This window comes from Gavialis gangeticus, unplaced genomic scaffold, assembly GCF_001723915.1.
Source record: "Gavialis gangeticus isolate Ggan-Ray unplaced genomic scaffold, GavGan_comp1, whole genome shotgun sequence".
In the NCBI taxonomy this organism is placed as follows: Eukaryota; Metazoa; Chordata; order Crocodylia; family Gavialidae; genus Gavialis; species Gavialis gangeticus.
The window spans coordinates 135,504,467-135,518,064 of record NW_017729024.1 but is presented as its reverse complement, the minus strand read 5'-3'; the positions used below and the strand labels follow the sequence as shown (position 1 = coordinate 135,518,064).

General features: G+C 45.0%; 1 protein-coding gene and 1 long non-coding RNA gene across 2 annotated transcripts in view; one reads left to right on the top strand and one right to left on the bottom strand.

Moving 5' to 3' along the window:
- The window catches only part of NLN (neurolysin), a 75,953-nt gene that overhangs the window by 1,627 nt on the left and 60,728 nt on the right, over positions 1 to 13,598 (top strand). Inside the window, exons 2-3 of the mRNA XM_019517779.1 lie at positions 6,661 to 6,917; positions 9,196 to 9,344. Coding sequence (XP_019373324.1) covers positions 6,689 to 6,917; positions 9,196 to 9,344 — 378 coding nt within the window. The 5' untranslated portion in view covers positions 6,661 to 6,688. The remainder of the gene's footprint in view (positions 1 to 6,660; positions 6,918 to 9,195; positions 9,345 to 13,598) is intronic.
- The window catches only part of LOC109297768, a 240,968-nt gene that overhangs the window by 186,445 nt on the left and 40,925 nt on the right, over positions 1 to 13,598 (bottom strand). The gene's annotated exons all lie outside the window — the stretch shown is intronic.

Here is a 13,598-nt window from a genome sequence, read left to right as displayed (position 1 = left end):
GTGCCAGGGGTCCCGCAATGACCTCAGCTAATTCCCTCAGCACTCTGGGGTGGAGATCATCTGGACCAGCTGATTTAAATACATCCAGTCCCTCCAGAAGTTCCCTGACTAGATCCTCACTTACCCTTGGCCTAGGTGAGCCTCCCCTGGGGCCTGAGGGGGGGCCAGTGGGGGGGCTGATCCGGTCCCTGCTTAGGAAAATGGAGGCAAAGAAGTGGTTAAATAGATCAGCTTTGTTGTCTGGTGTGACAACCAAATTTCCCAGTGTGTCTTGCAGGCGCCCTACATTACCCAGTACCTTCTTTTTGCCCCCTATGTATTTAAAAAAGGACTTCTTGTTCTTGATCCAGGAAGAAAATCCCAGTTCCATCTCCGCCTTGGCCTTCCTGACCGCCCCCCTGCATCCCTGAGCAACCGCAGTATAGTCCTCCCTGGTGATGGCCCCTCCCTTCCACTGGGTGTACACCTCCCTTTTAGCTAGAAGACATTCCTGGATGCTTTTGGTGAGCCATGGGGGCTTTTGCGCCCTGCTGCTCATTTTCTCTTGTTGCTGGGGCTGTTGTGATTCTTCACTTCTGGACCTTTTTTTTTAGCTAGTTTTTGCTAGCTAGCAAAAACCCAGACCTAGTGGGGCTCACAGAAACCTGGTGGGATTCTACTCGCAACTGGGCCGTGGACATCAAGGGCTACAGGCTGTACAGGCGGGACAGAGCAGTGTGTTGCGCTCTGTGTCAAAGAGTACAATGATCAGGACGGGTTCAGAAGAAGGGCTAACTGAGGCACTCTGGGTTAGAATGCAAGGGGCTCGTGGGGAAAGCAACTTGATAGTGGGCATCTACTACAGACCGCCTCACCGGGGGATGAGCTGGACCTAGAATTCTCAGGTTGGCTCACAGAGGCTGTAAAGGCAAGGAATGTGGTTGTCATGGGTGACCTAAACTACCCAGACATCTGCTGGGAGGAGCAGTCAGCCAGGTCCGACCGCTCACGTAGGTTCTTAGCTGGGATACGGGACCTCCACCTAACCCAGGAAGTGCATAGTCCCACCAGGGGAAATGCCTTGCTAGACTTGGTCCTTGCCACAGGCGACAATCTGGCGAGGGGTCTGCAGATACTCAATCACCTGGGCAACAGTGATCATCGCCTGCTGGAATTTACTATCCAGCACAGGGTGGTGAAAGCAAGCAGTAAGGCAAAAGTCCTTGACTTCAGGAGGGCTGACTTCAATGAGCTAACAAGATTAGTAGGAGAGACATTGGGGTCTCAGAGCTTTGATGAGATGGGAGTTCAAGATGGGAGGTTGTTCCTCAAGGAGACGATCCTCCAAGTTCAAAGGGAGTTAGTCCCAATGCGCACCAAGGGGGACACGAGTGCTAAAAAGCTCCCATGGCTCAGCAAAAGCATCCAGGAATGCCTGAGGGCAAAAAAGGAGGTGTACAAACAGTGAAAGCAAGGGGCTATCACCAAGGAGGATTACACCTCCATTGCTTGGGACTGCAGGGAGGCTGTTAGGAAGGCCAAGGCAGAGATGGAGCTAGGGCTAGCGACCAGAATTAGGGATAACAAAAAGTCCTCTTTCAAATACACAGGGAGTAAGAAGGTGGCCCTGGGGAACATGGGGCACCTACAGGCCAGGCTTGGCAATATGGTGATTGCAGCTAATGAAAAAGCTGACCTCTCTAACAAATTCTTTGCCTCCATACTCCTGAACAAGGACCGGGACATTTCCCCCGCTAAGATTACGGATGGGCCCAGGGAAGGCACCGCCATGCCTAGGGTCAGGAATGACCTAGTTAGGGAATTGTTGGAGTGAATGGACATGTTTAAATCAGTAGGTCCAGATGCTCTTCACCCAAGGATGCTGAGGGAATTGGCGGGGGTCATAGCGGGGCCCCTGGCATGGCTGTATGAGAGCTTGTGGGCCTTTGGCCAGGTACCAGAGGATTGGAAAAGGGCCAATGTGGTCCCCATTTACAAGAAGGGGAGAAAGGAGGACCCAGGTAACTATAGGCCAGTTAGTCTCACCTCAGTCCTTGGGAAGACCTTTAAGAAAATTATCAAGGAGCACATCTACAAGGGCCCAGCAGGGGAGGTAGTGCTCAGGGGCAACCAACATGGGTTCATTGAGGACAGATCCCGCCTGACTAACCTGGTTTCCTTTTATGATCAGGTCACAAAGTCTCTGAGGGTGTCTGGGTGGATGTCATCTTCCTGGACTTTAAGAAGGCGTTTGACACTGTTTCCCACCACATTCTCTCAAAAAAACTAGGTGACTGCGGCATTGATGCCTACAGTCAGATGGGTGGCAAATTGGCTAGATGGTCGCACTCAGAGAGTGGTGGTGCATGGGTCATTTTCGACCTGGCGGGATGTGGGCAGTGGAGTCTCCCAGGGCTCTGTCCTGGGACCTGTACTGTTCAACATCTTTATCAGCAATCTGGATGTGGGTGGTGAAAGCACGCTGTCCAAATTCACTGATGACACCATGATGTGGAGCAAGGCGGGCACACTGGAGGGGAGGGACAGAATCCAGCTAGATCTGGACAGGTTGCAGAGGTGGGCGGATGAGAATAGGATGGAATTCAGTGCAGACAAGTGCAAGGCGCTGCATCTAGGGAGAAGAAACCAGCAACACAACTACAGGCTGGGGAACACCTTTCTTGTCAACATGGTGGCAGAAAGGGATCTTGAAGTCATTGTTGACACCAGGATAAACATGAGTCGCCAATGCAAGGAAGTGGTCAGTAAAGCTAGCTGCACCTTGTTGTGCATCTACAGATGCATCGCAGGCAGGTCCAGGGAGGTGATCCTTCCCCTCTACAAGGCGTTGGTCAGGCCACAGTTGGAGTACTGTGTCCAGTTCTGGGCGCTGCACTTCAAGAGCGATGTGGCTAGCATTGAGAGGGTCCAGAGGAAGGCCACTCACATGGTCAAGGGGCAGAAAGTCAGGCCCTACGAAAAGAGGCTGAAGGGCCTGAATCTATTCAGCTTCCACAAGAGAAGTCTGAGGGGATCTGGAGGCCGTTTACAAACTCACCGGGGTGGACCAGCGGGAATTGGGAGAGGCTCTGTTCCCCTGGGCACCACCCAGGGTTACTAGGAATAATGGCCACAATTTGTTAGAGAGAAGGTTCAGGCTGGACATCAGGAGACACTACTTTACAGTTAGGGCTGCCAAGCTCTGGAATGGATGCCCAAGGGAGGTGGTGCTCTCTCCTACCTTGGGGGTCTTCAAGAGGAGGCTGGACAGATATTTGGCTGAGGTGTTCTGACCCCGCACTCGTTCCTGCCCAGGGCAGGGGGTCGGACCTGATGATCTGTTTAGGTCCCTTCCAACCCTAAGCACTATGAAACTATGACATGTTCTGAATGAAAAAGAGACACAGAAAGAGAAAGAAAGAATATAACAAAAACTGGAGGGCCAAAGAAGAAGAAGAAATTGGGAGGGGAAGGAGTAACAGCTGGCAGAACAAAGGAAAGGAGAAGGAATTAATAAAAGAGGGTCTGACCCAACTGGACTATGGTAAAAAGCGCAGGAGAGATGAACCTCTCCCTTTTTCTCCCAACAAAAAGGCAGGTAGTAACTGCTCCAGTGGTCTGGTTTCAGCCTATCTTAAGTATCACTTCCCCTTTGGACCATCCCATGTGGTATGGCATATCTTGTATCTCTTTAAATTCCTCCCCTCAATATACCATATTTACTCTATTCTAAGATGACTTTATTTCCCCTGTTTGTTGTGGGGAAGGAAGCCCCAAGCCTTAAAATCATGGGGGCAAGGGGGAGACGATGCAGCTCTGACTCCAGCCCCTACCCATGGTCTGGCCAAAGCTGCAGCTGCTGCCTGGTCCCCTCCTCCCACCTTCTCTACCATTGCCTCTGTGTTCTGCTATCCCCCACAACCTCCCCGTGCAGTCTGTGCTCCCCGTCTGCCTCACTCCCCACCACTTACCTTTGCTCCACACCGTCAGGCTCTGTCCATGCTGTAGCCTGGAGCACTGAGCACAGCCCCAGCACAGCCCATAGCAGTGATGCACAGCTGCTGTAAGCGCTGGCCAGGGCCAGGGCCAGGGCTAGGGCCATGGTCAGTGCCCCAGGCTAAATCAGGGATGGAGCCTGGCTGTACAAAGCACAGGTAAGGGGAAGGAGGGGGAGCAGGGGTCCAGGAGGGACCTGAGGCTGTGGTGAGGAGGGGTTGGGGGAAAGGTAGAGGGGGTAGGGGCATGTAACAGCAGGTGGAAAGCTGCTTGACCTCCCAACTGCCTGCTCGCTGCCTGCCCCCTGGCTGTGCTGAGGGTATGAATTAAAGTTAGCCTTCCAATAATTAGATTATATACATAGAAAATTATAACAAATTTTTAATCTGTCCATGCTTAGAATGTAATTGTTGGGTGATCATCTTACATTCAGGGTTGTTGTGCAGTCAAGTAAATATTGTACTGTCCTTGGCCAAATGATGCATTAGGGCTGACATGTCTCTTGGGGGAGGTTTTTCTCATTGTCTTCAGTTAGAAGGCTTTCTGTGATACAGGGTCTTTTTGTATGCCTGAATGCAGTGGTGGGGGAAAATGGAACAAGCTCCAAAAAAATATTAAAAAACTGAATGGATAGACTCAAACAAAAGGATTGGGACTTAGACCAAAATAGTGGGAAAGGACAGTGATATCCAGAAAACTATAAAGAAAATAGTATGCATGGAAGGAATTGTAGGGTATGCCAAACCAAGTATGTGAAATACAATGAAAGAGGAAAAAGGCTGACGTTCTTGGGAGGAGCAGGAGTAGAGGCAGGTCAATAAGTTAATTCAAGGGGTAGTGCTTTGTTTCCTCTGTATTTTGGTGAATCAAAAAAAACACAAGCACCACCTTTCCCTACAGTGTTGGAAGTTCCTCCTCTTCCAGTAAGCCCTGAATCATGACCATGTGTGTACCTTGACACAATGATGAGCAAAAAGGCAGTTGTCAATCCCAGTGCTGTAGGGATCAGCATATCCAAGGCTGATATACAGTTAATTAAATTGTATCTAGTTAATTAAATGTAATTAAATTCATTGAACACAATGGTTATTTATAGAAATGAGAAATCTTTGTTCCTTTTCTAGTAATAGCAAAACTACCATATGAATTAATCACATAAGAGATGCAACATTTAAAGGAGTAAACTGTGAAGTAGGAGGCTGTGAGGTAATTTCCCCTCATGGGCTCCAATGCAGCAGACATTCAGTATAAGTATAAACCTATTCATTTTGATGAGCACTTCCACGTGAAATGATTTTTGCCATTGTTAGTGTTGCATGCAACCAGCGGTCTTAAAAACTTACATTTGTCTGTATGTTCTCTTTTTCTTGTCTCAAATGCCAAATACTTGTGTCTGGTTCCATGGAATTTCAGTAATTAATGTTTCAAGTAACAGTGTGATCCTCTAAGAAAACTGTTCTGTTTGTTTTTGTTGAAACCAAAAGGTTTTATCTACATGTCTAAGAGCATATTTGAGGGCATTTGGTCAACTCTGTAAATGGGGAAGACTTACTTATTTCAGATTTATTTCAGTGCAACTGGTTAGAGCGGGGGTGGGTAATTATTTTGTCTGGAGGGCCATTTAACGAGTTTTCATGAGCTGTCGAGGGCTGCACGGGTCACTTCGCCCCTTGAGGGTGGGGGTGTGTGGCTATGGTGGGGTCTGCTTGTGGGTTCCCTCCACACACACACACATACCCCCCCCCACCCCGCAATGCCCCTTGGGACACTTATGGCCCATAGCAAGCAGAGCCTCCCAGCAGCTCCAGACAAGTCGTGAAAGCTGCACGTGGCAGCAGGGAGCAGAGCTAAGTCACCGGCTCCATTTTGCAGGGCTCTCCGCAGCTCACATGTAGCTCCCAGGACTCGGTTGGACCACATGTGATGGCCTGGTCCTACTTCCTTCTCCCACGTGCAGCTACTAGGACTAGGCTGGGACAGCAAGGAGTGGGGTCGAGTCAGCTAGGTTTCATCACATGAGACTCCCCATCACCAGGAGCTGCACATGGCAGCAGGGACCAGAGCCAGGCCGCCAGCTCCCTCACACGGGACTCCCTCGGGCGGTGCGTGGTCTGGCTGAATCCCAGGAACTGCATGTGAGCCATGGGGTCCCGTGCTTCCCCCAGCCCAGGCTCCCGCACTCCCAGCATGTCGCCCACCCCAGCCCCAGTGTGGGCCCCACACTCCCACCCAACTGCAGCTCCAGCCCCCACCTGCATCTATTTCCCTACCTGCTGCCTGGAGCGTTGTAGCAGGGACAAGAGGAGGAGCTGCTGAAGGCCAGGGGAGCCAAGCAGTTCCCTGGGTGACTGCAGCAGTAGCAACCTCACCTGGAAGCTGTACACTCTGTCCAGGGCCTGGGCCCTCCCACAGGCAAGGGTAGGAGCACAGCACACTGCCGCAGTAGGAGTGAGCAGGGCTTGGCTCTATGTGAACCGTAGCAGGGGCAGCAGCGGGCCAGGCTGGATATAATTTATTGGTGGGTGCCTACCCTAGTGGGCTGTATTTGGCCCACCCCTGGTTTAGAGTCATGCTACACAAGGGATAATACTGTCTTAAAATAGATTATATACTTTTTTAAATATCCTCAATATATTTTTCACTTGAATTAGATCTTTAATTTCCAAAATTCATTTATAATTTCAGAGCTGGTGGCCAAAGGCTTTTGCTGAGAATGACTTTAGGAACAGAAATTACTACCCAAAGCAAGGCCTCTTCATATGTAACAGTGGGCCAAAACCTTTTGAAGTGGGATCTGTCACCAGAGCAAATTAGAACAAGGACAGAAGAACTGATCAGGAAAACAAAACAAGTGTATGACCATGTTGCAATGCTTGATACGGAAAAAGTAACATATGGAAACACAATCCAGGCTTTGGCAGATATAGAAGTGGAATATGCAGGTGCGTATGAGGGATCTAATTCCTTCCTTTTAATTATTTTGTTTATTACCAGAGAGTTTTAGAAATCATGCAAAAAGAGCAGTCCCCAGCTGTCAGCTGGATCTATGGCCGCCTTGGCTACAGAAAATAGCAATTTCAGAAAGGAAATCCATCTCTGCTAATTTCTCTGGATCTGTTCATGACAGTAAACCCTATTAGTTAGGAAATCCTGCTGTCCTGCTTTAGAGACATATCAAGAGTTACCAGGTTTGTTCTGATTTCAGTTTAAGTAATTTCCCACGCTGCATCTAGAAAGGCATGATGAACATCATCAGTTCTTCCACAGTCAAAGTCCTTGTGTGTCAAGTCTTACAAGTGTCTACCCTCTTTGCTATCTTTTTAAATAACAACATGGAGTCACTAGGGGGCACTATGCAACAACATGAACTAAAATGTGTGTAGTACACACATGTAGGGACCTACCTAACTCATGTTTTTGTGAATTTTGTGAACACTGCAAAATCCAGGATTGTCCTCCAAATCAACAACAACAAAAAATAAAAATAAAACGCTGAGTCCCTTGAGCTAGCAGTCATTGCTGCCAGGAGGGAAAGATGCCAGCTGGCAAGGCGGTGTAAAGGGCAGCAGACCAGATGGAGGCCGCCCCCTTGTCCCTTCCCACCCACCCCCATCCCCCATTGGGACCTCTCTGCCAGTTGGTGCTGAGGGGCAGGGCCACTGGAAAATGACCGAGGAATGAGAACTTTACACTGCAATCAACCCACCAAAATTGATAAGCCCCCCCTGCAATTTAGGTAGACCCCTACACATAAGATACCCCACTTTTTAATTGCTTTTGGATGCAGATTTGTTGCTCTGTTCAGCCATTCAGGGATCTGAGTCCAGCAAGTGAACTCAAAACAGGGAAAAAGCCTGAGATGATAACAGCAGGCAGGAGGAATCAGTGGAAGATGTGAGGAATACTTGTAATATTTTAATGAAAAATATGTGTGATTCTGTATTATGACCTATTAGAACTTGAAAGAATTAATATCTTTTCTGGGTCAGGAGAATAAAAGAGGACTGTTAGTAACTCAGGCGTAACTGTTTTGGGTTCTACATGAACCATCAAAATGCATCAATATATGAATGCAGTTGGCTCAGAGACTCAAGAGAAGATCAACAACCAGCCATCAGCTTTTAATGATTTGCAGCTAAGGGAGATATGAAACAGCATCAGAACTATGTTTTTTAAAAGATGACTTGTTCTGTGAAAAGCCTGTCCTATGTCATTGCAAACATCCATTGTTGCATATATCTCAAAGGGGAGATTCCTGTAATAGGAATTCTGGATCTTTTGAAATCACTGGGAAAAACAGGGGTGCTCAAACCAGGAGCCCAGTCCTGGAATAAAATAGAGATGAGTTCCCTCCTTGAAAAAAGTGGAAGCATAGGGCCTAGCACTTCCTGACTGTACAATGGTCTGAGGCAAACTTATCCTGTAGCTGTCCTTATTGGAGACAAATGGTAGAAAACGAGAAGTTCAGCAAAGTTCTTAGGGTAGGCCCTACATTCATTTTTGTAATTAGTATGGTAACTTCGCAGTACAAATTTAGTTTTTCATGTCCATGTAAAATTGTGTTATTTAGCTTATGCTATCTAGTAGACCTCAGTGATGACAAGTCAATTTAGGTCTTATTTCTTGCTAAATTAGTTGCAAAATGACTTGTTCACACCTGGCTATTTTTTAATATTTTAACTGGAAATTGTCATGATGTAAAGATTCAAATAGTGGTGTTTCTAGTATCCAGGAAGAATTTATACCATCATGCATGCTGTTAAGCATGTTAGACTTGTACATGCTTCATCTTTTTAAAAATTCCACTACTTATAATACTAACATGCATATATGTCAATATTATCTTTTACTAATTTGAAAATGACTGTGTACTGTTGTTAAACTGGGATCATTTCCCAGGTCAGTTAGTTTTTGATAATGAACAACCCCTGTGAAATATTTGTTTGCTTTAATGATATATAATTACATTCCTTCATTAAGTCACTCCTTACATTATCATTAATCATTTAATTAGGTGGCAGTCCTAATCACTGATTTCTTCAGGAATTTGTTTACATAAGTTTGTTTCTGAAAGGTTTTATAAAAATTAAAAAGAAGAAAGTTACTGAAGTAATTCATCCATTACTGGGAAATTTCCATATCCTGAGAGAGATTCATGTGGGTGTACTGCTTTGTAAATAGCTATTGCAGTTGATTTTGTTTCTTTTTTTATTTAAACAGTGGAAAGAAGCATGTTGGATTTTCCTCAGCATGTCTCATCCAACAAGGAAGTACGCTTAGCAAGCACAGAAGCTGACAAAAAGCTTTCTCATTTTGATGTGGAGATGAGCATGAGAGAAGATGTGTTTCAGAAGATTGTTTATTTACAGGTAAAAGACAATGAAAATAACTAGAAATAACTCACAAGGGAATTTGTTAGATACCAGCTATGAAACATTTCGATGAAGTCAGTATGCACTGTGCTTTCAGGTATCCAATTCACCTATGTTTACACTAAGATTGCTTTATCAGTATAGGAAGTAGGGATGTGAAAAGTTAAACAGTTAATTGTCTAACCCATAAGCCCAATAATTACCAGTTAGGTTACCAGTTGTCATTTAGTGCAGGACAGGGCGCAGTCTGGCAGAAAAGGGAGGGGAGGGAAACCGTGTGGTGCCCCAGGAAAGTGGCAGGGCAGGCAGGAGGGAGGGGCAAAGAGAAGGGGAGGGGAGACTAGTAGCCCTCTTACCTATGGTTAAAGAGGCAAACAGTGGGCGTCAAATGACTCATTGGTTAAGCAATTAGGTGCTCTTCATAGGTGCTCCCTCCCTCCTATCCTGCAACTTCAGGGCTTCAGGTGAGCTGTGTTATCTGGCTGGGGCTTGCCACCATCTCCTCTTCTTCACCAACCTCCCATAGGGACCAGCTGAAGCAGCAGCCTTATCTGAGCTGCTGCATTATCAGTTAACTGTTTAACCGGTATAATTAGAGTAAGTTAAACAGATTTTTTTTAAACTATATTTACATCCCTAATAGGAATACTAATATAGTTTGCCAACAAAATGCTCTTAATGTTGGTGAACCTCTATTAACAAAGCTTTACTTTCTACCTATATAGTAAACCACTGTGCATGAATAAAAAATCATTCATATAACACTACACTTTTGCTGGTAAAAGCATGGTCTTCACTCACTACAAAGTTTTGCTGGAATAATGATGTCAGGTAGGGGGATGGCCAGATCATACCACGTAAACAACCAAGCTCTTCCAGCAGTCTTGCCACTGTCTTCCCCCACCTGGATGCAGCTAGGCTGACAAGCAGGTTTTTCCAACTCAACTTTGGTCACTTGGGGAGGTGTTACAGCATAGCCAACAGAAAAAACCCTTCTGCTAGTATATAGCATACACCCACTAGGGGGCTCTGCTGCCATGCTTTTGTCTGCAAAGCTGTTGTTCATTGCAGCCTTGAACTATAGACAAAACCGTAAGTACATATCAGGAGTTTTTGTCAACAGAAACTTTGGTCAGAGATAACTTCATCTGTCAGTTAAACTACAGAAATCTGTAGTATAGCCACTGCCTTAATCTCTAATTACTGCTAAATTAAGTACAGTAAAATCTCTTTTATCCGGCATCCATAGGGAATGGGGGTGCCAGTTAATCAAATATGCCGGTTATCTGAGAACTTACTTCTAGCGGGTTGGAGGTGTTTTTGCCAGTGCACCAGGGCTTTCACTCCCTGGTGTCAGTGTGTCGGGAGACAGGGAGGGGGGCCCCGTGCAGGCTGCTTTGCCCCGGGCCATGGTCGTCAAGGAAGAAGTAGGACTCAGCAAACCGGAAGTGCCACGGTGGGACTTCCAGTTTCGCTTTTGCTGTATCGATCCACTACGGTAAACAACAGATGCCGTCTATGATAGATGCCGGTTAATGGAGCATTCCGGATGGTAAAGTGTCAGATATCACAGCTTTTACTGTACCATGTCAGTACAGCTGTCCTGAAAGTGCTAGATGAAGGACATCATTTACTTTCTTTGGTTGTTTCAAATACCCAAGCTTTGCTTACAAAAAATATTTACAGTGTAGCAAGTATCTCTCCACTTTTCAGAGTCTTCAGGAGGATATTTTAAAAATATTTAAGGATATAATTTAGCGTGACTAATTATAGCAGGTTCAGTTGTCCCTGCCAGAAATATAAATCTTCTTCTGTTTATTAAATTTTTATACTTAGCTGCTGTTCCATGCATACTGTTAGTAACACATTAGAATATCTCTCTGCTGGAGTCACTTCTTGTCTGTACCTTGCAGTGGTATCCTTACTTTTTGCCACCTTTATTGGAAACCAGGTTAACATTTGCAACAAGTTCTTGAAGAAACAAGATTTAACCAAAGTATTTTATAATTCTATCACCTATTGTGATGTTTCCCAGTGTTTGCTTTCTTTTCATTTGCTGTTTTCTCATTGTTTATATGGGAACATTCTGATATCTTATAGCCCCCTTAAGAACCTTTTATTCAGTCTTGTGTGTTAGAAGACAGCATCTCATTATATGTCACTTCTCTACCTGCTACCATGAAATAAACAAACAATCTGTATTTATTATTTAATGATTTTGGTCCTTGCATTTTGTATGTGTGCGCATTTGGTGCTCAGTCTTTTAGACTCAGTCTTTTAGCAGTACCTTTTGAAAACTTTTTTTCTACATTATGTTACTTTTTTGTTAAGTTTTTAAAGCTAATTCTTGAGAATTTTTATTTAGTTAACTATATTATATAGGTGTTTCCTAAACACACAATTCTTAGTGATGTGACCTGACCAGGATTTCTCAGATCTGAACACCCCATAAATTGCAAAAGCATTGAGAAAATAATATTTTTTCTGGAGTACAGAAGACTGTGAAACTTACTTCTGCCAAGATCGGGCTAATCCTGGTTGTTGCCACTTCCAAATGATCAGGGATCTGGATTTTTTGTTTTTCATGGGGAAACGGAAAAAAACACAGATTTTCCATTTTACCAAAGGAAAATATAGATTTGACAATACATCCCCTGCGTATGAGGCAGCAGAGGGGGTGGTGGTGCAGGGTTGCGCCCCTCAAAGCTGCCACGCGTGCAGGAGGCATATCTCCAGGGCAGTGTAGAGCGTGCAGCGGGAAGGAGATCCTTGCATGGTCCCCCGCATCCTGCAGCCCCAGGTTGCACCCGCCAGGTTGCGGAGGCCCCAGGGGAGGGAGCAGGGTGGGACCCCAAGCCCACATTATACAGCCTGCCTCAACCCCACCCCATATACAGATCTCAGGGGTATGCCCCCCCCGGGGGCTCTGGGGTGGGAGTGAGGGGCACCAGCAGGGCCAGAGGGCTGTGGAGGGTGAGTGAGGGGCCTTTCATTTTAATCACAGATTTTGGGGGGTTTATCAGAGAATTTGCTGGGTTTTTTGTCAGGGAAAACCAGGATCCCTGCAAATGGTGATATAGAACTTCTCTGTTCATGCAGATTTGTTTGTTTCACTGCCCTGAGCCTCTGTTTTTGAGTAAGAGTTTCTAACAGAAGAGGAGAGACTGGATTTTTAAAAGGTTCATTGAAAGCATTGTAGCATTTTAGCAAACCACCACATTTATTTCAATAAAATATTTCTATCAAAAAAGGTTTTGTATGGAATTATGTGTTATAAAATGTGGATACAGTTTTTTAAACTTAATGAACTTGCTTAGGGCTAAGTTAACAGTGGTGAAACCAGCACTCCTCAGTCTCTCCTATTATTACAGCAGCAGCATCCCACCAAATGTCACCAGTTAAATCATTATATTAAGCATGTTCTATATTTCTCTGCCCCTAGGTAAAGTTTTGTTCCATTAACCCAGAACTAAGCTTGTTTAAAGTTATGGAAGGTATACTTGTGCTTCTTCCTAAATTAATTTTATTGTCAGAAAACCTTGCTGAAGGAGGATGTGTCAAGCATTCTTATATCAAATTAAACCAAAAAGGTGTTCTCCCAAATATTAGGAGCAAAAAATCCCTCCAGGCTTAAGTTGTAGATTTTATTCTAGATTCCATCTCTTAGGAAACTTTATTCCAAATTTCAGAACCTAGGCATGATAGATGGATCATGACTACTGATGTGTATAGTGAAGCTCTGATGTCAAGTCTAGTCATTTCTAACAACTGTACACACCAGCTAGCAGGGACATGCTTAAGAATGTTACCAATCTTCCCCACCCACGCACCATTATGAAACTCAGCATGATGTAAGCAGCTATGAGTACTCCTCGTTCCCGGTGTTCCAAATAGGCTCCATTTCTTAATATTCCTTAAAGACCCATTCATGCAATATATAAAACAATACCGTTTTCAGAAATGTATTCAAAATAAGAACCTCCATCACCAAATTTATGTATAAAAATGTGGAATTAGATGGAAAATAACTAACAGTTATGGGAGTTCAAAATTTACCCCAAAAGATACGTAGTCTCTTTCTGTTACGGTTTGCACCATTGAATCTGTGGCTGTCCTTAATATTAAGCTTTCACATAAACATCTTCAGGACAGGGGCTTTGGGAATATTCAAATGAGCTATAATGACATTTACATTTAAAAGTATATTTTAGAGGGGGTTGGTAGGATAAAGGTGAGTTAAAAAAAATTTCT